Source organism: Orycteropus afer, unplaced genomic scaffold (assembly GCF_000298275.1).
Source record: "Orycteropus afer afer isolate SDZICR_OR568_19922 unplaced genomic scaffold, OryAfe1.0 scaffold00044, whole genome shotgun sequence".
Classification (NCBI taxonomy): Eukaryota; Metazoa; Chordata; class Mammalia; order Tubulidentata; family Orycteropodidae; genus Orycteropus; species Orycteropus afer.
In genome coordinates, this window is record NW_006921631.1 from 13482545 (window position 1) to 13504968 (window position 22424).

The 22424-nt window shown below is 39.6% G+C and overlaps 1 protein-coding gene across 1 annotated transcript in view; it reads left to right on the top strand.

Moving 5' to 3' along the window:
• Window positions 1-22424, top strand: part of RGS5 (regulator of G protein signaling 5) — a 50129-nt gene that overhangs the window by 5916 nt on the left and 21789 nt on the right. The window contains exons 2-3 of the mRNA XM_042780531.1: window positions 1591-1701; window positions 12890-12951. Of these exons, the coding sequence (XP_042636465.1) occupies window positions 1591-1701; window positions 12890-12951 (173 nt within the window). The remainder of the gene's footprint in view (window positions 1-1590; window positions 1702-12889; window positions 12952-22424) is intronic.

Sequence of the window (22424 nt, forward strand, 5' to 3'; positions counted from 1 at the left end):
TACATTGTTGCTGTGGCCAGTCCATGGACAATACACATTTTATTGTTGCTGTTGTTAACTGCTGCCAAGTCAGCCTTGACTCATGGTGATCCCATGCACAGCAGAATGAAACGCTGCTCGGCCCCGTGCCATCTTTATGATTATTGAGGATTGGACCATTGTGATCCATAGCTTTTTCATTAGCTGATTTCCAAAAATGCATCACCAGATCTTTCTTCCTAGTCTGTCTTAATCTGGAAGCACCCTCAAAACCTGTCCAGCATCAAGACAACACTCAAGCCTCCCCTGACAGATGGATGGTGGGTGTGCATGAGGCACATTGGCTAGAATCAAACTTAGGTCTTTGACATGGAAGGTGGGAATTCTACCACTGAAATATCATTGCCCCAAAGTCACATTTTACTGCTTGTAAAATATGCCAACAGTCATTCTGGAACAATGGGAAAGGGATTGATTAGAGTAGAAAGTGAGACCCACTCATGAGCTAAATGAAGAATATAGAGAAACAAATCATTAACTAGAATAATTTAATTGCCTCACTGGAAATGGTTGAAGAAAATATCTACATTAACTCTCTCATGTTACAGAGGGAGAAACTAAGATCTGGCAGTGAACAATGATTTTTTTTCTTTCCAAATGTCATGTTGTTGTTGTTAGGTGGCATCTAGTTGGTTCTGACTCATAGTGACCCTACGTACAACAGAACGAAACATCGCCTGGTCATGCGCCATTCTCACAATCATTGCTATGCTAGATCCCATCATTGCAGCCATTGTATCAATCCATCTCATTGAGGGCCTTCTCCTTTTTCGTTGACCCTCTACTTCACCAAGCATGATATACTTCTGCGAGACTGGTCCCTCTGACATGACCAAAGTAAGAGACATGAAGTCTGTCCATTCTTGCTCCTAAGGAGCATTCCAGCTATATTTCCTCAAATGTCTTACATCTAATTAATGGCAGAACTGGATCAAAAACCCTCAGGAGATTGGTTAGGCAATGCAGTGAGCAGCTCTGCCTGTGAACTCTATAGTCAAACTGTTTGGGTTCAGGTCCTATCTCCACTACATACTGTCTGAATTCTTTTAGGCAGAATATTCTCTTGTCATTTGTTTCCTCCTCTGTAAAATGAGGATTATCCTATAGGAACTAAAAACACAAAAAACCAAAACCAACTGCCATTGAGTTGATTCTGACTCATAGCTATGCCTTTGGGTATCTGAAGCAATAAACTTTTACAGAAGTAGATTGCCTTGTCTTCCAGGAGTGGCTGGTGGGTTTGAATGCCAACCTTCTGGTTAGCAGTCAAATGTCTTATGCACGGGTAGTACTTATCATATAAAATGAGAGAATGCATATAAAGCAATAATTAGGATTAATATGAGATAATGCATATTAATCTGAGACTTAATAAGCTTGATAAACATTAATTTTTAATCCTAATTTCTGCATTAGTATTCTTTAGGCCACGACACAGACAGTGAAATAGGGTTTTGTTCATTTGCATTTCCTTGACACAGAAAGAAATTTCTTTTTTAAATCTATGCACTCATGTGGTATTCTCTATCCCCTTTGAATCTTTTTTTTCAGGGCTAAGGAGATTAAGATCAAGTTGGGAATTCTCCTCCAGAAGCCAGACTCAGCTGTTGACCTTGTCATTCCATATAATGAGAAGCCGGAGAAACCAGTCAAGACCCAGAAGTGAGTCATCAATGTGGACTCTGCTCATTTTCCTCAAGAGGATGGCTATTTTTCAAGTGTATAGCCCCATTCCTCATCTGTAGAACTCCCTCTTTCAATTACTCATTGAAGATCATAAGGATCCTCAGGGAGTGGGTTTGTAAATAAGCATTTTTTAAGTAGCCCATGTCTGGAGCGTAATATTGAATATTGATTGTAGAAAACTTAAACAGTAAAAGATTAAGCCCTGCCTTGGGACCTAGTTGGAGAGACAGAACCTTGTAAATGGCACTAGCACTCCATCAGCTATTAGCTAACCTGTTCATTTGCTGCCATTGCATCAGATAACCATCCCTGATCCCATTAAATATCATCATTGGATACCGATCTGCTAAGGAGCTATGCAAGGCTATCTCCTTGGCAGGGATAGTAAGTGGGAGGGAACATTTTCCTCAGGAAGATGCTGAGGACACCTCAGGTACTTTAAGCCTGATAGTTTCTTCTCTAAGATATTGACGCTCCAAGGCCCACCAGAGGATAGCAAGGCTGCTACTTGATGTTGTTGTTGTTGTTGTTTGCCATCGAGTCGGCCCTGACTCATAGCGACCCCTCCTTGGGTTTCCGAGGCGGTATCACTACGGAAGTAGGAATGCCCAACCTTCCTTCCGAGGAGTGGCTGGTGGGTTTGAACCGCCAGCCTTCTGGTTAGCAGTCAAGTGCCTTAGCCACTATGCTACCAGAGCTCCTGCTACTTGATGTAGGAATGAATATCTGACTAGCTATTTGTTTTTACTGAACATCAAGCCTTTTCCTCCCAATATTTAATTTAATATTCCTAAGTGATTGGATTTCTACAGACCTCCCTCCTTGCCCCCCTGACATAGATACTCCCTCTCATCAGTTTAGGCATAGTGGGAAATTATAATGCTAAACAATCAAGATGTCATCAGCTAATCCAGCTCTCACAGTGAAGACTGGCCTTACTTTAAACTTACTAAAGTGTTCCTAGCATTCTCATTGTTTCCTGTTGTTCCACTAGTTCCTAGCTTATCACTGTCTGAAGGCATCCTATCTTTCCTTTAAAACTGAAATGAAAACCAAGAAAAGTGAGTAGGATGAAGAAAACCCAAATGTATTCAAACTCCTTTACTATCTAAAAGCTTTGAAGAGATCACAGAAGCATGGTAAAAGGACAGGAGTTCCTTTTAACCTCCATTTCTCTTTTTCAATTTAATATTTGTCTAAAATAGCCAACCCTTCCTTTGTCCAAACGACCTTCAACTTAATTTAGACTGGATTGGTTGGGAGACAGAGAGATGCATTATTATTTTTTAATCTTCTGCCATCAACCTAAGTGGATATGTCCATTCTCCTCGTTTTATTACTTCAAAGTGATCCCAAACGGAAGTGAGGCATAATTGTGTTTTCTGCATTGAAAAGAGGGGACACTATTTGAATGCAGAGTGACAGGCACCAGGCTCTGGTGAAGAACAAGAGCTGTATTTTACAGCTGCAGCAGATCAAAAGTCTACTTCAAAGTAAACAATGTGGTAGTGATTGATCTGTTGGAATTAACTTTAAAAGAAATAAACATAGTACTACATTTCCTGCTTTGATTCTCTACTTCTAATATCCAACATAGATTCTTGAACTATTTGACTTTATAGGGATTCAGAAAGAAGCCATTTTGGAAGAAAAGCTGGGGCTAACATTTATTGAATTATTTGCTTCTTTTCCCCCCATCCTCCTTCTTCTTCCAGAAGCTTTGGATTGTTTTGGAAAATCCTTCATATCCCTAGAGAATATTTGTGTGTCTCCACTGCATTATTAACATTGACCACTACAAACTTTCCCACCCTCTTCCAAACACTCAAACCCCATCCTGCCTTCTCATGTTGGGCAAATTTCTTTTACCTGACTGAGAAAGATTAGTTTCTCTTCTCTCTAACATGTTTTTATATATTTGACAGACGTTTTTCCTCTGACAGAAGAAAATAAACCTTATAGGAGAAAATAAAACTCCTGACTGAAAGTATTTTTAGCCCCTCTCATCTTCTTTGGGAACATTGACATCAGTTGTTGTTGTGGTTAGGTGCCTCCAAGTTGGCTTGGACTCATAGCAACCTTATGATCAAAACCCTGCCTGGTCCTGCACCATCCTCACAGCCATTGCTTTGCTTGAGCCCATTGTTGCAGCCGCTGTGTCAATCCATGTCATTGATGGTCTTCCCCTTTTTTGCTGACCTTCTACTTTACCAAGCATGATATCCTTCTCCAAGGACTGGTCCCTTCTGATAACACGACCAAAGTAAGTGAGACCAAATCTGATCATCCTTGCTTCTAAGGAACATTCTGGCTGCATTTCTTAAAAGATAGATTTGTTCACTCTTCGGACAGTCTATGGTGTTTTCAATACTCTTCACCAACACCGCAATTCAAATACATCGATTCTTCTACGGTCTTCCTTATACATTGTCAGCTTTCACATGCATATGAAGTGATTGAAAATACCATGGCTTGGGGCAGGCACACCTTAGTCTTCAAAGTGAATCTTTGCTCTTTAACACTTTAAAGAGGTTTTTCATATCAGATTTGCCCAGTGCAATATGCCTTTAGTTTCTTGACTACTGCATCCATGGGTGTTGATTGTGGATCCAAATAAAATGAAATCCTTAGTATTAATGAGACAGCAACTAACAATAATGAAACATCAATTACTCCTTCTACCCAAAGCCAGCTCCTGTTGTCATTTTACTATTCTTAATTGCTTTTCTTTTTCCCATCTGCATTTATGCTGGATCCTCTTCCACTAGGAACAAACAAGCTCACATACTCTGCTCTCTGAAAAATACAGCAAATCATTTCTTGGCTCTTCTAGTCTTTCACTCCTCCTGCTCCTATCCGTTTTACTTGCTTCAAATGGCAAACTCTAGAAATAGAAGCCTATATACATTGGGAGCTCTGGTGGTGTAGTGCCTAAGGCACTTGACTGCTAACCAGAAGGCTGGCGGTTCAAACCCACCAGCCACTCCTCAGAAGGAAGATGGGGCAATCTACTTCTGTAGTGATACTGCCTCAGAAACCCAGGGAGGGGTCACTATGAGTCGGGTGCGACTCTATGGCACATAACAACAACAACAATATACATTGCTTCTGGTACCTTTGGTAACTCCTTCCCATCACATTTAGGAGTCTCTGAGTGCTGCAAAAGTTAAACCAATCAGAAGCTTATGAAAAGGCTGGATGTTTGAATCCATGCAGAGGAGCTTTGGAAGAAAGGCTTGGCAATCTACTTCCAACAAAATCAACCACTGAAAACCCTGTAGTGCTCAGTTCAACACACACGAGGTCACCGTGAGTCACAATTAACTCAATGGCAACCACTACTACCACCTCCACCAGCAACAACAGCCTCACTGAACCACTGTCTGTGAGCTGGGGTCTGTCTGCGAGCTTGGGTCTGTCTGCAGCACTTGACTCCTTTATAAATTTCAATAAATATCTTGAAATTTCAAAAAACAAAAACCTCAGCCCAACCTACTAATACTCTTTGCTGAAAGTACACCATCTACTTTATGTCAATTCCTTTAACTAACTGCTATTGCACTGCACACTTTAAACTTTCAAGCCTCCATAAAAAGCTATGGATGTATTCTCTTCTGATGGATTAAGTAGCCTCAGTAAGTCTTCCATAGGAATAATAACAAATGCTAGATAAGATTTAAAATAAATCACACATAATGCATCAATAAATTAACAAGAAAATAAGAATTCTTGAAACGCAATAAATAAAATGAAACTTAATCCAGAGAGGTATCAGCACGTACTCAAACTCACTTTCTTCTTGACATCATTGCTAAACCCTGGTGACTTTGAACTATTTTAAGTGCAAAGTTAGTTTCTCAAGATAAGTAGCCAGTTTTAGTTTATTAAAATAATCCATCCTTCTTCTACTGAAATGAAATATAAGAACTACAAACAACTTTTAATAAATGAACTATGTAGAGGAGTCTAATTCAGTATTTTATTTTCTGCTTTATTGATGTGGGAGCTATTGATTTTTAGGTTTCCATCAGTTGTTATTGATATGAATACAATTGTATCATATCTGATATTTAGGAAGGCAAGAATGTCCTCACTGAATTTCTCATTAAATAAAAATTTCCTGGCTATTTTTCTGACATTTCTTCTCCCATATGACAAGATTGTTTTATTCAATTCCAAAAACGTCTTGTTGGGATTGTAATTAGGATCACCATTGAGCACAGAGTGAGGGCTCAGAAAATGTTCATGAACTTGAGACTAGTCATGAGCAGACAAGGTCACTGCAGGGCAAGAAGGGAAAACAGACCAGTCATTTGCACTAGTTGCTCCATAGGATTTAAATAGCTGACTTTTCAGAAACGAGTTGTAAGGCTTTCTTCTGGGGTGCCTCTGGGAGAGCTCTAACCCCCAACCTTAAGGCTAACAGCGTACTGTGACCATTTGTACCGCCCACAGACTCCCAGGCACGTTTCAGTGCCAATGTTGTTGTTGCTGCTGTTGTTAGGTGCTGTCAAGTCTATCTTTGACTCTTAGTGACCCCACCTAACAAAGCAGGGCAGCCCCACAGGCTTTCCTCGACTGTCATCTTTAGGGAAGCAGATCACCAGTTCTTTTTCCCACAGAGCCATTGCATGGCTTCAAACTGCAACTTTTCAATTAGCAGCCAAGCACTTAACCATTGTCCCACCAGGGCTTCTTTATAAATGGCCATAAATATCTTGAAATTTCACATTTCTTGGAAAGAGAGAGAGCATGTGAGGACATTATGAAGAGTGATTAAATATGTTCCAGACACTGTGCTGCTGTGTTTGTATGCATCACTACATATAATTCTTACAATAAATGAGAGGTAATGTGAGTCAGGGCAGACTCAACGGCACATAACAACAGCAACAACAGTGTTTGTAGATTAAAGAAAAACAAAACAACAACAACAAAACAGCAGGTGCTTAGGGAGGTTAAAACACTTTCCTGTGGTTACAACTACTAAATGTCAGAGCTGCCAATAGCTATAGTGACTGTTCATGGCATTGGCCATTGAAATCTAAGTTTTGGGTTATTTGTGGCTTTCATCAACTAGGCTAACTCTGGGTAAATGGAACCATCAGTCATTTGTTCTTTAATTTGATGTGCATTTACTGTAGGGTAGATCAACACTGTGGCGGATTCTCCAAAGGATAGAGTAGATTGGGAAAAGATTTCCATGCGTGATAAGCCATAACTTTAGACAGTGAGTGCATCATTGCCATGTGAGAGATTCAGGGAATGAACATGATAACAACATGGCAAAGGAAGGGAGTGTTTCCAACTTAGAAGGTCACTTCTTGGACAAGGTGGCATTTACACAAGGCATTATAAAACTTGTAGTTAATCATGTCTGTGTTTATTTTGCCTTTCATTGGAACTGGCTTTCCCTTTTCCCCCAACCCTGCACCGCCTACATACACACATATATCCACCCTTTGTGGTCAGTTATAGCTTGCAACTCAGGATACTTATTGGTCACTTAGATTTGTATCTATTCTATTTCCAAAGAATTCAGGCTTAATGAGGGCTAGGAAATTCCGAGAATTGGAGCAGCATGAACTTGTGTTACCTCCTCGGCTGGTGATCAGAACACTGGGCTACATGCTGGGGAGAATTTATCCTGTTTGACTGTGTCCTCAAATCAATCTGGGCTAATTTAACCCCCAAGTGGGCTCTGCAAATGTCCTTTGCAGAAATTTAATCTTGGCAGTGAGGTGCTGTTGAGATTGACCATAGTCTGGTTCTAACAAAACCATTTGCGACAAATTGGATCTGGGAACATACTTAAGTTTGGTGTACCTGCTCATGTAATTTCCTCTTCTTGTGTTCCCTTATACTAAGCAGGGGGTGAGGGAGAAGCAAGGTGGTTTCATTTCATGAGAATATTTATAAAATCAGAAAGAGAGTCAGTGAGGAAGCTAGGCCCTTTTCTTTCTCTGAGTCGATTTTTATGTTCAGTAATTTAATATCCTGCCACTTCTGTCAACAATTATTGGAGTCTTGGTGGTTGTCTTCTGTATGCAAAATACTGAACCCGGTGTTGTGAAGAATTTGAGAAGTGTAAGACCTAGTGCTAAAAATGTAGTACAAAGTAATGTGTATGTAAGAGAAGACCTCAAAATGAGGTCACAATGGAAAAGCCAAAAAGAGTTATTGACCTCCAGAAAACAGATCCTTTCCTGATTAGGAATAAAATAATCTAGAAAAAAATAGGGACATACTTATGTCCCTTTCATGTTGTTTCTCCTTTCTGTGCTCCTTTATACAAACCAGAAGGAAAAGACGGAGGGAGAAAATTGTTCACTCATTAGAAACAAGAGTTCCTGGGTGGTGCAAAAGGAACTCTGGTGGTGCAGTGGTTAAAGCATTCGGCTGTTCAGTCAGCAGTTTGAACCCACCAGCTCCTCCATGGGAGACAGATGAGGCAGTAAGCTTTGTAAAGATTTATAGTCTGGGAAACCCTATGGGGCAGTTCTACTCTGTCTTATAGGATTGCTGAATTGGAGTCGACATTTTTTTTAATGCATTTTAATGAAATATAATTTATGTACAGTGAAATACACAACACTAAAGTGACATGGGTCAATGCATTTTTTTTTTTTTGCAGTGTTCCTTCCTCTCCCCTCCAACCCCTGGCAACCAACAAAGAAAGTTTCCTTCCATATATAAAACTTTCCTTGACCCTGTACAACAGCAAACTAATACTATATTTATCCTTCTGTGATTGACTTATTTCACTCAGCATAACGTCCTCCAAGTTCATCCACATTATCCAGTGTTTTGCAGACTCTACATTATTCTTTAGTGCTGCATAGCATTCCATTATGTATATGTACCATAGTTTGGTCATCAACTCTTCCACTATAAATCTTAGAGATAAGTCTCCTGCCAGATATGTAATTTTCAAGAAATATGAATTTGTTGCTGTCATTTTTGTTATGTGCTTTTTTGTGGTCAATTTCTTTGTTCCATATAATTTTCTATGCTGAGCTCATTTTGTTTATGAATCATGTTATCACTCCCTTCACTGCTATTGTTTTAGTATTTGCTGAATATTTATGCTGATCCTCTTTTTTGATGTGAAGGTTTATCATTTTCCTTTGAGGTTACCCTGTGATTTATAGTTTTCTTCCCAAGTTTATAATAGTCTGCTCTATCTTGTAGTTGTCTTAACTTCCCTACCATCTAGAAGTTCTGTAACTACACAGTTTTTTCCCTCTTTTTGGTTTGTAGTTGTCCTCATTTGTCAATTAATCTCTCTGGTTCCATGTTTACAATCTCGTAAGCTCCTTTACTCTGTATACTTCCATAGCTGGGTTGGTTTCTGGATTATATCATCATGTGTGTTAATGGTCAATTGTTGTTGGCTGTTGTTGCTTCTCTGTTCAAAGGACTCCCTTTAGCATCCCTTGTAAGGTTGGCCTGATTTTAACAAATTCCCTTAATTTCTGCTTATCTGGAAATATGCTAATTTCATCATCACATTTGAGGGACATTTTACTGGGTACATAATTCTTGGTTGGAAATTTTTCTCTTTCAATGTTTTATATATACCATCCCATTGTCTTCTCAGCTGCACACTTTCTGTCGAGAAATCCGAGCTTAGTCTTACTGGTTGCCCCTTGTAGGTAACTTCGTTTTTCCCATGCTGCTGTCATGATTCTTTCTTTGTCTTTGGTTTTGGTAAGTTTGATGATGATATGCCTGGGTGATTTTTTGGGGGGGTCTATCCTGTTTGGGGTTTCTTGGACTTCCTGAATGGATATATTTTCATCTTTCATCATACCAGAAAAATTCTCTTCCAACAAATCTTCGACAATTTTCTCTGTGGCTTTATTCGTCTCTTCCTGTTCTGGAATTCCAATTACATATAGGTTATTCCTTTTGATGGTATCTCACATGAACCTTAGGCTTTCTTCATTTTGTTTTGATCTTTTGATGATATATCCCTTTCCAAAGAAGTTTTCAGGTATTTGGCTTCAATCTCCTTAATTCTGTCCTTCATTGATTCAATTCTGCTCCTTTGCCCATTCAATGTCTTATCTATTTCTGAAAATTTAGTATTAATCTTCTGGATTTCTGTGTGTAGATTTTGTATTATTTCTAATTTTTCATTTATTTTGTCTTTTTGTTCTTGTATTGTCTTTTGAAATTGTTCTAGGGTTTTCTTTGTGTTTTCCTTGGCCTGTCTCTCAATTCTTTGAAGATACCTAAGTATAATTCTTTTTTAATTCCTTATCAGGGAGGTCCAATGCTGTGTCTTCCTCAGGGATGTGTTTTGGGTCTGTATCCTGGTCCCTTGTTTCTCCTGCTATATCTTACTTCTTTGTTTAGACTGTGATGCTCTGTTGTCTCTGAGGCAATTTGACGTTTTTGTGTACATATTTAATTGGTGATTGCATATTGGAGTGACTTGCCCATGATTTTAATTTTCTTTGTTTTGTTTGTATGTTTTCTATGCAAACAGGGTACTGTGCTCCTCTATTCGCTAGTTGACAGCACTTATACACTCACCACCTGTCTCCTTTCCTATTGTCAGCCTCTCGTATGAACGTGCCAACCTTGCAAATAGAGCCTATTCTTAGGTCCCTGGAATCCAAATGAGAATGCTATCATTTTAAAATCCAAAATGGTTGCCACTTGTAAAGATTCAAAATGGCTGCACTCTCGGTCACTTTAAATATCCAAAGTGGGTGCCGCTTGTAAACAATCAAAATGGCTGTGCCCTCCGGACAGCAGAAAGTCAACAGCTCAGGTTGTCTCCCTCCTTACTGTTTCCCTTCCTAGTCATAGGCCAGCAGCGTAGTCATCCCCGCAGCTTTTGGTTACCAGGGATGACCCCTAGGTCAATTATCAGGTCCCAACACTACTTGGAAATATTCAGGCTGTTGGTCCCATCAGAGTAGGTAACAGACCGCAGCTCCAACCATCTCTGTACTCACTGTTTTAGTTCAGGTTTTTCCACTAGTTGGTGCCTAATCCACTTCAGTATAGTTCCTTTCAAAGCTCAGGGCTCCAGAATTATCTTCTATATCTCTGTCAATTGGTTTTTCTTTTCTTTCTTGAAGAGAGTCTGTGTTGCTTGTCTGCCTATTCCTCCATCATACCAGAAGTCAACAGTTACAGTCAACTTGATGTCACTGTATGGATGGTGGAAATGGTTGATGTGCTTAGTTGCTAACCAAAAAGCTGGAGTTTTGAGACCACCTAGAGGCACCTCGGAAGAAAGGCCTAGTAATCTACCTCTGAAAAATCAGCTGCTGAAGCCCTAAGGAGCACAGTTCTACTCTGACACATATGGGTTCACATCACCATAAATCAGAAGTGACTTAAAGTCAGCTGTTTTATTGTTATTATTATTATTAGAAATACATTTCTGGATAATGAATGTGTTGAGTTTTCAATTTACATTACCTTTGTTTCTACCCAAGGAGGGGAAATCACCTAAGATTATTTCACCAGGTTTATTGTTCGTAGTGCCTAAGGCGCTTGACTGCTAACCAGAAGGTTGGCGGTTCAAACCCACCAGCCACTCCTTGGAAGGAAGATTGGGGCAATCCACTTCCATAGTGATATTGTCTCAGAGACCCAAGGAGGGGTAGCTATGAGTTGGGTCTGACTCGGAGGCACATGACAACAACAACAAACCTTCAAATAAGGAAAATATAAAAGTATGAAATATCGTACAATTAGGGCTCACAACCTGTACATGCTTTACAGGGAAGAGTAGGGAAGTGAGGGAGATATTCACAGCCCTTTAGCCTGAAAACCTACTGCTGTCTTACTCCTCTCACATAAGTAAAATGAGGCTGAATTTGAGCCTGGGACAGCAAAATGAAAGATAGAATTGGCAAGTGTCTTATGAACCTTAGTTGCTATTCTGAATAATTAAAACCAGCAGATAGGGATTTTAATAATCAGGAGCAGTGATGTCCCTGGGCTGTCTGGGCAGTTCTATAAACAAGAGCTAAGAAAATTCTAAGCAGGAAAAACACCTTCATTGACCTTAATATTCTAATAAATGTCTTGTTAGTCTGTTTTGATTTGACAGTGAAGAATTTGCATCCTAATGCAAGAGTTTGAGCTGGGTGAGCCCCACAGAGTATGCTCAGCCATTCCATACACACACACACACACACACAACCAGCTCAACTTGACACAGTCCTGCTGTGAGAGAAAACTCTGTGCTTACAATGAAATAGCTGCAGGGTTTTTACATATATAAATGTTAAAACAAAGACAGCTTCAGGGGAAAATATGTGTCTGTGATTTCCTTCTCCTTTTGAGTCAGCAGTTAAAGCATTTGTATACTACATTCCTATTTGCAATATATTTCTTCTCAGAAAGAGGAAATCTTTTTAAACATATTTCCCTGTCCTAATTAAGTAGGTACAAATTCACAGAGATTTTTTTTTTCCATGTAGGTTTGCCATGATCACATTCACAGCATGAGGCAGCACCATCACACAGGCCATCTTCCCCCAGCCTTAATGAGAGGGCCTGGAGAGGTGGATGAGGAATCAAACACCCTTTGTTGATTAAATCAGATGCTAGGGTGGCATGGGTGAGGCACACCAGATTTCATTAAGTTGTTTTTGGAAAAAGACCACAATCAGAGCCACTCCAATGAGAAAGGAGAGAAAATCAAGACACAGTTTCATGCCAGAATATTCTATTCTAAAAAAACAAAAAAATAAAAACCAAAAACTGACTGCCGTTGACTGGGATCCGACTCATAGCGACCCCTCCTTGGGTTTTTGAGGCAGTATCTCTATGGAAATAGATGGCCAGATCTTCCTTCTGAGGAGTGGCTGGTGGGTTTGAACCGCCAGCCTTCTGGTAAGCAGTCAAATGCCTTTGGCACTACACCACCAGAGCTCCCTACTTCTAAAAAGGGAAGACTTAAACTAAACTGTTCAAAAAGAGATGAAGATAAGCAATATAGACATATGAAAGAAAACCCAGCTCATCAAACCAAATTGTTAGAAAGAACACAACCCAAAGAGTCCTATGGCTGGAGGATGAATCATCAAATGTGCCATCGAAGAAAAACAGGGATATGTCGTTGTAGGTATATGTGCTTCATTCACTTCCTAGTTATGGCCTACACCTTTCTCTTTCTTAATTCCCGATTTAGACCTTCGCTGGATGAGGCCCTGCAATGGCGTGATTCCCTGGACAAGCTCCTGCAGAACAACTGTGAGTTCATACTATCCTTTTATAGAGAGATTGTTGTTGTTGTTGTTGTTATGTGCCGTTGAGTCGGCCCCGACTCATAGCGACCCCTCCTTGGGTTTCCGAGGCAGTATCACTACGGAAGTAGGATTGCCCAACCTTCCTTCTGGGGAGTGGCTGGTGGGTTTGAACCGCCAGCCGTCTGGTTAGCAGGCAAGTGTCTTAGCCACTATGCTACCAGAGCTCCCTTATAGAGAGATAGGGGTTGCCATATTTTCCTATACCCGAATAAGCACTAGGCTGCTTATTGAAAGTTTGGTGATTCGAACACACCTAGCCACACCATGGGAGAAAGGCCTGGCAATGTGTTCCTGTAAAGATTACATTCTAGAGAACACTATGGGATAGTTCTACTCTGTTACATGTGTCGCTATGAGTCAAAGATTGACTCAGTGGTACCTAATGACAATAGAGGTCCCATGAATCATAATCAACTCAATGGGAATGGGTAGAGGAGGAACAGAGATTAAAAAAAAAAAAAAAAAAAACACCTTTGGTTGCCCCAGAGCCCCTCTTCCCTAACTTTCACATTGCTCCATTTTTTTTAAAGTGTTCTAAATGAAGCCGGTTTAGCTTAGGGTGTCAAGAGAGTGTGGAATCCAGTTCATGAGAAGAGGAAGGTCCACTGCGCTGTAGGAGAAATGAAAAGTAAAGTGGTTTAAGGACTCACAATTACAGATTGTGTTCTGATCTCTCCTGCTTACATGTGTGAGCCAGGGCAAACAGCTTGATTTATGTGCTTCTTCATATTCTTATCAGTAAAACAAGAAGTCTGCTTTTCGTACTTAACCTAATCGTGAATTGATAAAGATTGAATATGGTAATGTAAAGAATAGCAAAGTGTAAGTTATAGTCCTAGTTCTGATACTAATTGCTCTTGTGACTTGACATGGGCTGCTATAGACCTTCTGCCAAGGTTTCCTCTTCTGGCAGCATGCTTTTTTATTAACATTCAAGATATGACAAATGTGCTGACCAGACAGACCTCCTCTCCAAGCTAATATCAATACACCAATGAGTCCCACATGCCTTTCCCCCAATCCAGAATCCTCAATGATTCCCAAAGACCTCCAGAATAAAGTTCAGATTTTCAATATTCAGGATTCTCCAATGATAACTATAGGGCTTCTGGTCTGCAGTCAGATTGAACTGTTTTTCTGCACTATATAGGGTTTCTATATGCTAATCCCTTTGTCTAGAATACCTTACACTTACATACATATGTTGGTTGAAATTCTCCCTCTCCTAAAAAGTTAATCGAAATGCCAAATGTCTAGTGTTTCTTGACTATCCAGAATTATTTATCCTCCTTGTGAATTTCCAGAGCCATTTATCTGCACATCTTTTATGACACTTAATACTCTCTACCTTATATTCTTCTCAAGGTCATTTCATAGTGCTTAAGGCATTTGACTGCTAACCAGAAGGCTCGTGGTTCAAACCCACCAGCCACTCCTCGGAAGGAAGATTGGACAATCTATTTCCATAGTGATACTGCCTTGGAAACCCAAGGAGGGTTCGCTATGAGTCAGTCAGATCCGACTCAGTGGCAATGAGTTATAGATTTTTAAACTCTCTGACAGAAGGAGCTTAGTCTTTTTCGTCTGGATAATCCCACAACAGGATGTGCATAGTATGGAGAAAACAAGTATTTGTTGAGTAATTTGTTCCAAAAGTATCATTCAATTTAAAATATCCAACCCATATTTATTCTTATTAATCATAAGAATGAAATGTGAGACTTTGTTAAATGTTTTGCAAAAATAAGCATTTAAAAATATTCCTCACAGGACCATATTAATTAATGGACACAGAATAGAAAACAAAGAATATATGCTGTATTGCATATGAACACTTTTTGTGTTTGGTTTTTGCGCAATTTGTTTGGTAAACTTCTGCTTACATGGGATAGATTCAATCTGTTGTTATATTTGTGACAGAACACTAAAATCTAATTCAGAACTTTCTCATTTTTTATTATCTTTTCATCTTGTGCTTATTTAATCTGTTTGAGTACCCTGCCTTGACACATAATGTTTACCAAATGAATGAGTGAATGAATTAAGTCATTTTACTTTTTGGACCCAGGAATACCATGAAATCAATTAGGGAAAATAATTGTTTAATATCATTTGACTTGTTTATTAAGTCTCACCCACCAATTTGGGACAATAGTAGCCCGAGAAATGACACTGATAAATTATGAATGCTAAGTTCCCCAAGACAAGTATTCATTGCTATCTTCAAGAAACCTGAGAGTTAACAGAACTACTTTTATGTTTTTGAAACCATTAATGAGAAGGATAAATATTTATGTGACCATATTCAATCTTTTCAGTCACACTAATCCTTATGGCCACATGCTCATGTTTTTCTGGCTCCTATGGGATGGAGACCTATTGGGATAAGAAAGCTAAAGGTATGAACCAAAGGCAGCTAGCGTTGAAATAGCATTTGTTTATGGAGAGGACTTTCAGCTTTAAAAGAGATGAATGGTACAGACTTGAGGCCTGAGTTTATTAATAATACCTTGTGGTATTACTTTCTACTTCTTAGAGGATAAGATAAATATGCATGAATGTGTATATATGTGAATATATGTGTGAATATATATTTAATTTAATCTTAAATTCCACATGATTATCATCTTATATGGGAGCTCTGGTAGCGTAGTGCCTAAGGCACTTGACTGTTAACCAGAAGGCTGGAGGTTCAAACCCACCAGCCACTCCTCGGAAGGAAGATGGGGCAATCTACTTCCGTAGTGATACTGTCTCGGAAACCCAAGGAGGGGTCGCTATGAGTTAGGTCCTACTCGACGGCACATAACAACAACAACAACATCATCTTATGTAATAAAAGTTCTGAAGACTTGGGCAATTAATTTCTCCAAAGCAATAAATAGAAAACATTTTGTAACTATTCTAGTCCAAATTCTTTCCTTGAAAGAGGCATCTATCCTTTCAAACTAGGTCATGTGAAAAAGAAAACTTATGGTAAGGATAAAGAAATCCACAGAACAAAAGAGCGCTATGGGAGATGACACTGGCTCTCAGATGCACCAGTAAGACAGACTCTCCCTTTCTCTGTCTTTATGTCTCTGTTTTGCCTGTCTCTCTCTCTCTCTCTTTTCTTCTTTATATTTCTATCTCCATCACTCTGTCTCTGCTTCTCTTTGACTCTCCCTCATACTCTCTGTCTCTCTTGACACTTTGGCTTTCCTCTTCATCTATGTGTCTATTTACTCCTAGAGAAGGATTTGTGGAATGAAAAGCAAGCTCAAATAATTCTAGCCCATCACCACTCATCTGAAGAAACAGTATTGGACCTATTCTTCCAAATACCAGCTACTGGGCATCATGAATGGCTTTAAGCTAGACTTTGGCAACCCAATTCTTCTGAGTTGATATCTGCTAAAACTGTTAAAACTAATGGTCATAATCAGAAAATGTCTAACAGTGGCTGTGATCAATGCAAAACAGATAATTAGGAAAGATGTATATTTATATGTTTGAGAAATATATATGCTTAAAATTTCATAATCCCTTCTTCTTATTTGTTTTGACAAATTAGGCCATTCAGCCTTGAGAAGTGGTGTCTTTGTTGATTTAAAGAGAACATTTGGCATTCTCTTATACTAATGTAGGACATTGACTCTCACAATTGATGTTAATTCCCCTCACTCACTGCCATGGATTCGATTCTACTCATAGCAACCCATCTTGGGTTTCAGAGGTGCTATCTCTACAGATAGCACATAACAGCAACAACAACAATCTCTACAGAAGTAGATCGCTTGATCTTCCTTCCTAGGACTGGCTGGTGGGTTTGAACCACCAGCTTTTTGGTTAGCAGTCAAATGCCTTAGGCACTACACCACATTCCTTAAATACATATTTAGCATTTTTTTTAGTGGAAATACAGTCAATCAATGTCAAATCAGTATAAAATAAGACAATTAAAATTGTACTCAATCTTTTCTAGATATCATGATCTCAGTTCCTCTCACCTTTCCTCACTTTTTAAGGGTCAGTTATCCCCTGAATTTTACTTTGTTTTACATCAACTTCCTTATATGTTCTATCAATCAGGATTTTCTGGAGAAACAAAACCAATAGAATGGAGATTTTATTTATTTATTTGTTTTTAAGGAATTTGTTCATGTGATTGCAGGGGCTGGCAGGTCTGATATCTGTAGAACAGTTTAACAGGCTGGAAACTTGGCAGGAGATGACACTGCAGTCTTGAGACAGAATTTCTTCTTCAAGAAAGCTCAGTTTTTGCTCTTAAGACCTTTAACTGATTGAATGAGGTCCACCCACATTTTCAAGGTTAAACTCCTTTACTTAAAGTCAGTTGATAGTAGCTGTTAACCACATCTACAAAATGCCTTCAAAGGAAAATAGCACAACCTTAAAATACCTTCACAGCAACACTTGGATTAGTGTTTGATTAGATAATTAGGTACTATACACTAGTTCAAGGAGCTCTGGTGGCATAGTGGGCAAGGCACTTGGCTGCTAACCAGTAGGTCAGTGGTTCAAACCCACCAGCTGCTCCACAGGAGAGATGAGGCAATCTACTTCTGTAAAGATTTACAGCCTTAGAAACCCAATGGAGGTCACTATTGGAATAGACTCAATGGCAGTGGGTTTGGTTTTTTTTTTTTTTTTCTTTTTTGTATAAATTAGTTGAAGTACTCTGGTGGTGCTTTAATTAAAATCTTGGCTGCTAACCAGAAGGTCAGGTGTTTGAACCCACCAGTCGGTCTGCCGGAAAATGGTGAGTCAATCTGCTTCCATAAAGATTTACAGGCTTGGAAACCCTGTGGGGCAGTTCTACTCTGTCCTATAGGGTCAGATGAGTTGGAATCTCCTTGATAGCAATGGTGGTTTTTTTACATCCTAGTTAAGAGCCTTGGAAAAACAATGGTGTAGTACTCAGCTGCTAACCAAAAGGTTGGCAGTTGAAACCTACCAGCTGTTCCATGGGACAAAAGACCTGGCAACCTACTCCAGTAAAGAATAAGCCTAGGAAATCCTAAGGGCATTTCTACATTTCTACCCTGTGGTAGTTAAATTTGTATGTCAACTTGGCTGGACCTGGCTGAGTGACTGGGCAGCTGGTGGTAGTTATTCTCCATGATGAGACTGGCAATCAACTCCATGATGGGATCTACCACACACAGCTGAGTAGCTGCCTTTGGGATGTGGTCTGCTTCTTGTATATAAGGAGAAGCCTTGGGAATAGTCTCTAGCTTATGGCATGTTTGGACGTTGCATGTAGCTGTGTCATTGTTCAACAGCCCGTCATGCTCTGCCAACCTTGGGACTTAACGATTAATTACAATAAATTGATGGCCTGCCATGTGGTTTGGTAACATCAAGACTGTGCCTTTTTACTTGTCAACCTTGGGCTTCTCTGTCTCAGTGGCCAGCAGCTGTCTGAGTGAAGAAATACCTCTAGCTCCAGTGAGCCAGGAGCAGGAGGCAGAGCTGGACCCCAGGGTTGAGGGGCTTTCACCCAGCCCCTAGAGCCTGGCACTTTGAACTTGGACTTAATGTCTCCAATTGTAAGAATAACTCCTGTTTGTTAAGGCCATCACATTTGTGGTATATTCTTGCCAGAGCGGTACTAGGTAACCAAACAACCCTATTCTATAAGGCTGCTGTGAGTCTGAATTCACTTGAGAGCAAATAATAACATCAACACACCCTTGTTAGGAATTCCAGAGTGGCCACTAAGATGGCTGGTTTAAATCCACTTAAAGGCAACTTTGAAGAGAGGGCTGGTGATCTATGTCCAAAAAATGAGCCATTGATAACTGTATAGAACACAAGTTTACTCTGAAGCAAGTAGGTTGCCATGAGTCAGAATCAAATTGACAATCAGCTTTTTTTAATACCCTACGTAGGTTGACATGTAAAATTCCTATGTTTTGCCTTTAATTCTGTTTTTATTAGGTGCTGTCAAGTCAGCTCTGATTGACAGCAACCCCATGTACAACAGAATGAAATGCTGCTTGGTCCTGTGTCATCCTTACAATCTTTGCTATGTTTGAGCCCATTGTTGTACCCACTATGTAAATCCATGTCATTGAGGGCCTTCCCCTTTTTCACTGGCCCTCTACTTTACCAAGCATGATTTCCTTCTCCAGGGACTGGTCCCTTCTGACAACATGGCCAAAGTAGGTGAGATGAAGCTTGCCATTAAGGAGCATTCTGACTACACTTCTTCCAGGACAGATTTGTTTGTTCTTCTGGCCATCCATAGTCTTGTCATTATTCTTCACCAACACCACAATTTAAAGGTATCAACTCTTCTTTGGTCTTCCTTATTGTCTGGCTTTCACATGTGTATGAAGTGATTGAAAATGCCATGGCTTGAGTTAGACACAACTTCGTCTTCAATATGACATCTTTACTTCTTAGTACCTATTAACAAAAGAAGTCTTTTACAGCAGATTTGCCTAGTGCACTATGACATCTGATTTCTTTCTTTCTTTCTTTTTTTGTTATTGTGATTGGATGAAGATTTACAAAGCAAATACACTTTCCATACAGCAGTTCACATACACTTTGTCTCATGACATTGACCACAATTTACTACAATGCAACATCTCCCCTCCTACTTCCTCCTGATAGTTACCTCTTCCCTGTGTCCATCCCTCCATGCACTCCTGCCCCATGAGCTGTCTCCCTGTGCATAAGCAGCCCTTCTTTCTCCCATGATTGTATCTACCTCAGGTAAATGTTCAACTCATATGCCTGTCTATTATTTGGCTGGAGGCCATAGGTGTGGGTTCAATTCCAGACCTGAAGGGCAATTAGGGGCTACAGTCTCAGTGGTTCCACCAGGCTCTATCGGACCAGTAATCCTGCGCCCCCCCCCTTTTTTTCCCCAATGATTTTGAGTTTTGTTCTACATTGTTCTCCCTCTCTATCCAGGATCCCCTACATAGATCCTCTTCCAAGTGTTTGACGGTAGTACCTGGGCACCATCTAGTTCTTCTGGTCTCATAGTCGTATAGGCTGCAGATCGGATGGCTTACCAGCCACTAGGACTAATTGTTTCCATGAATTTTTGGTTTTCTTCATTCTTCTTTGCTCTGGATGAGGAGAGACCCATTGTTGCATCTAGATGGAAGCCTGCAAGCTTTTAAGATCCCAGTCGCTACTTGCCACAGTAGGAGGAGGAACAATGTTTTGTGTAGTATGTTATGCCAATTGAGCTTGACATCTGATTTCTTGACTACTGCTTCCATGGGTGTTGATTATGGATCCAAATAAAATGAAAAAAAATCAAACCAAACTCACTTCTGTCAAGTCAGATCTGACTCTTTGGATTTCCAAGGTGATATCACTATAGAAGTACATCACCCAATCTTCCTTCTGAGGAGTTGCTGGTGGGTTTGAACTGCTAGCCTTCTGTTTAGAAGCCAAGTGCCTTAGGCACTAAGCTATCAGAGCTCCCTGACAAATTCAATCTTTCTCCATTTATCATGTTGTTATTGGTCCATTTGTAAGGATTTTCATTTTCTTTATGTTGAGGTATAATCCATATTGAAGACTGTAGTCTTTAATATTCATCAGTAAATGTTTCAAGTCATCTTCACTTTCAGCAGGCAACATTATGTTATCTGCATATTGCAGGTTGTAAGTGAGTCTTCCTCCAATCCTGATGCCATGTTCTTCTTCATATTTCCAGCTTCTCAGATTATTGTTCAGCATACAGATTGAATAAGTACGGTGAAAGTGTACAACCATGATGCACACACTTCCTGAATTTAAGCCATGCAGCATCCCCTTGTTTTGTTTGAATGACAGCCTCTTGGTCTATGTATAAGTTCCTTATGAGCAAAATTAAGTGTTCCGGAATTCCCATGCTTCACAAAATTATCTATAAATTGTTATGATCCACACAGTGAAATGCCTTTGCATAGTCAATAAAATGCAGGTAAACATCTTATTGGTATTCTTTGCACTCAGCCAAGATCCATTCAACATCAGAAATTATATCCCTTATTCTACACCTTCTTCTGAATCCAGCTTCAATATCTGGAAGTTCCCTGTCAACATACTACTGCAAGCATTTTAAATTACCTTCAGCAAAATTTTACTTGTGTGTATTTGTGTTTTGGTTACCTCTAGTGCTGCTCTAACAAGAAATACCACAGGTGGATGGCTTGAACAATCAGGGATTTATTCTCTTACAGTTTAGAAGGCTAGAAGTCTGAGTTCAAAGTACCAACCTCTAGTGCTGGGTAAAGGCCCCTCAACCTTGGGCTTTAGCTCTGCCTTTTGCTCCCTACCCACCGAAGCTAGAGACTTCTCTTAACTCAGGAAGCTACTGGCTACTGAGGCTAACAAATCCAAGGTCAACAAGTAAAATGGCACAGTCTCAAGATTATCAAACCACATGGTAGTTTCAAGTCCAGAGACAGTCCCCAAATCAGCAGGAAACATGACAGTCCACTCACTGATGACTTGGCCAAATGCAGAACCCAAGTGTGCCAAAAAGCTAAGAGACTTTTCTCAATGCTTCTCCTTATGTACTGGGGAGAGACTGCATCCTTAAGGCAGCCACTCAGCTACTCTAATAGATTCCACCATGGAGTTGATTACTAGTCTCTTCAAGGGGAATAACAACATCCAGCTGTCCAGTCACTCAAACCCAGGCCCAGCCAAGGTGACATATAACCTTAACTACCACAGTGATATTAATGATATTGTTTGATAATTTCCACTTTTGTTAGATCACCTTTCTTTGGAATGGACACAGAAATGGATCTCTTCCACTCAGTTGTCCAGTTAGCTGTCTTCTAAATTTCTTGGCATAAACAAGTAAACACCTCCAGTGCTTCATCTCTTTTTTGAAACATCTCAATGTGTATTCTATCAATTCTTGGGGCCTTGTCTTTCATCAGTTCCTTTGGTACAGCTTGGAATTCTTCCTTCAAAACTACTGGTTCTTGATTTTATGCTACCTCCTAAAATGGTTGAATGTTGACCAATTCTTTTTGGTGACTCTGTATTCCTTACAACTTCTTTTGATGCTTTCTGCATCATTCAATATTTTGCCCACAGAATCCTTCACTGGAATTTTTTTCTTCAGTTCTTTCACCTTGAGAAATGCTGAATATATTCTTTTCCTTTTGTTTTTCTATTCCAGATCTTCACACATTTCATTATAATTCTTTACTTTGTCTTAAGCTGCCCTTTGAGATCTTCTATTCAGCTATTTTATTTCATCATTTCTTCCATTCCCTTTAGGTACTTTCTTTTCAGAAGCAAGTTTCAGAGTCTCTTCTGAAACTCTTTTTGTCTTTCATTCCTCTCCTGTCTATTTAATGATCTTTTGCCTTATACATGTATAATATTCTTGATGTTATCCCACACTCATCTGGTCTTTGGCTATTGATATTCAATACCTCAAAT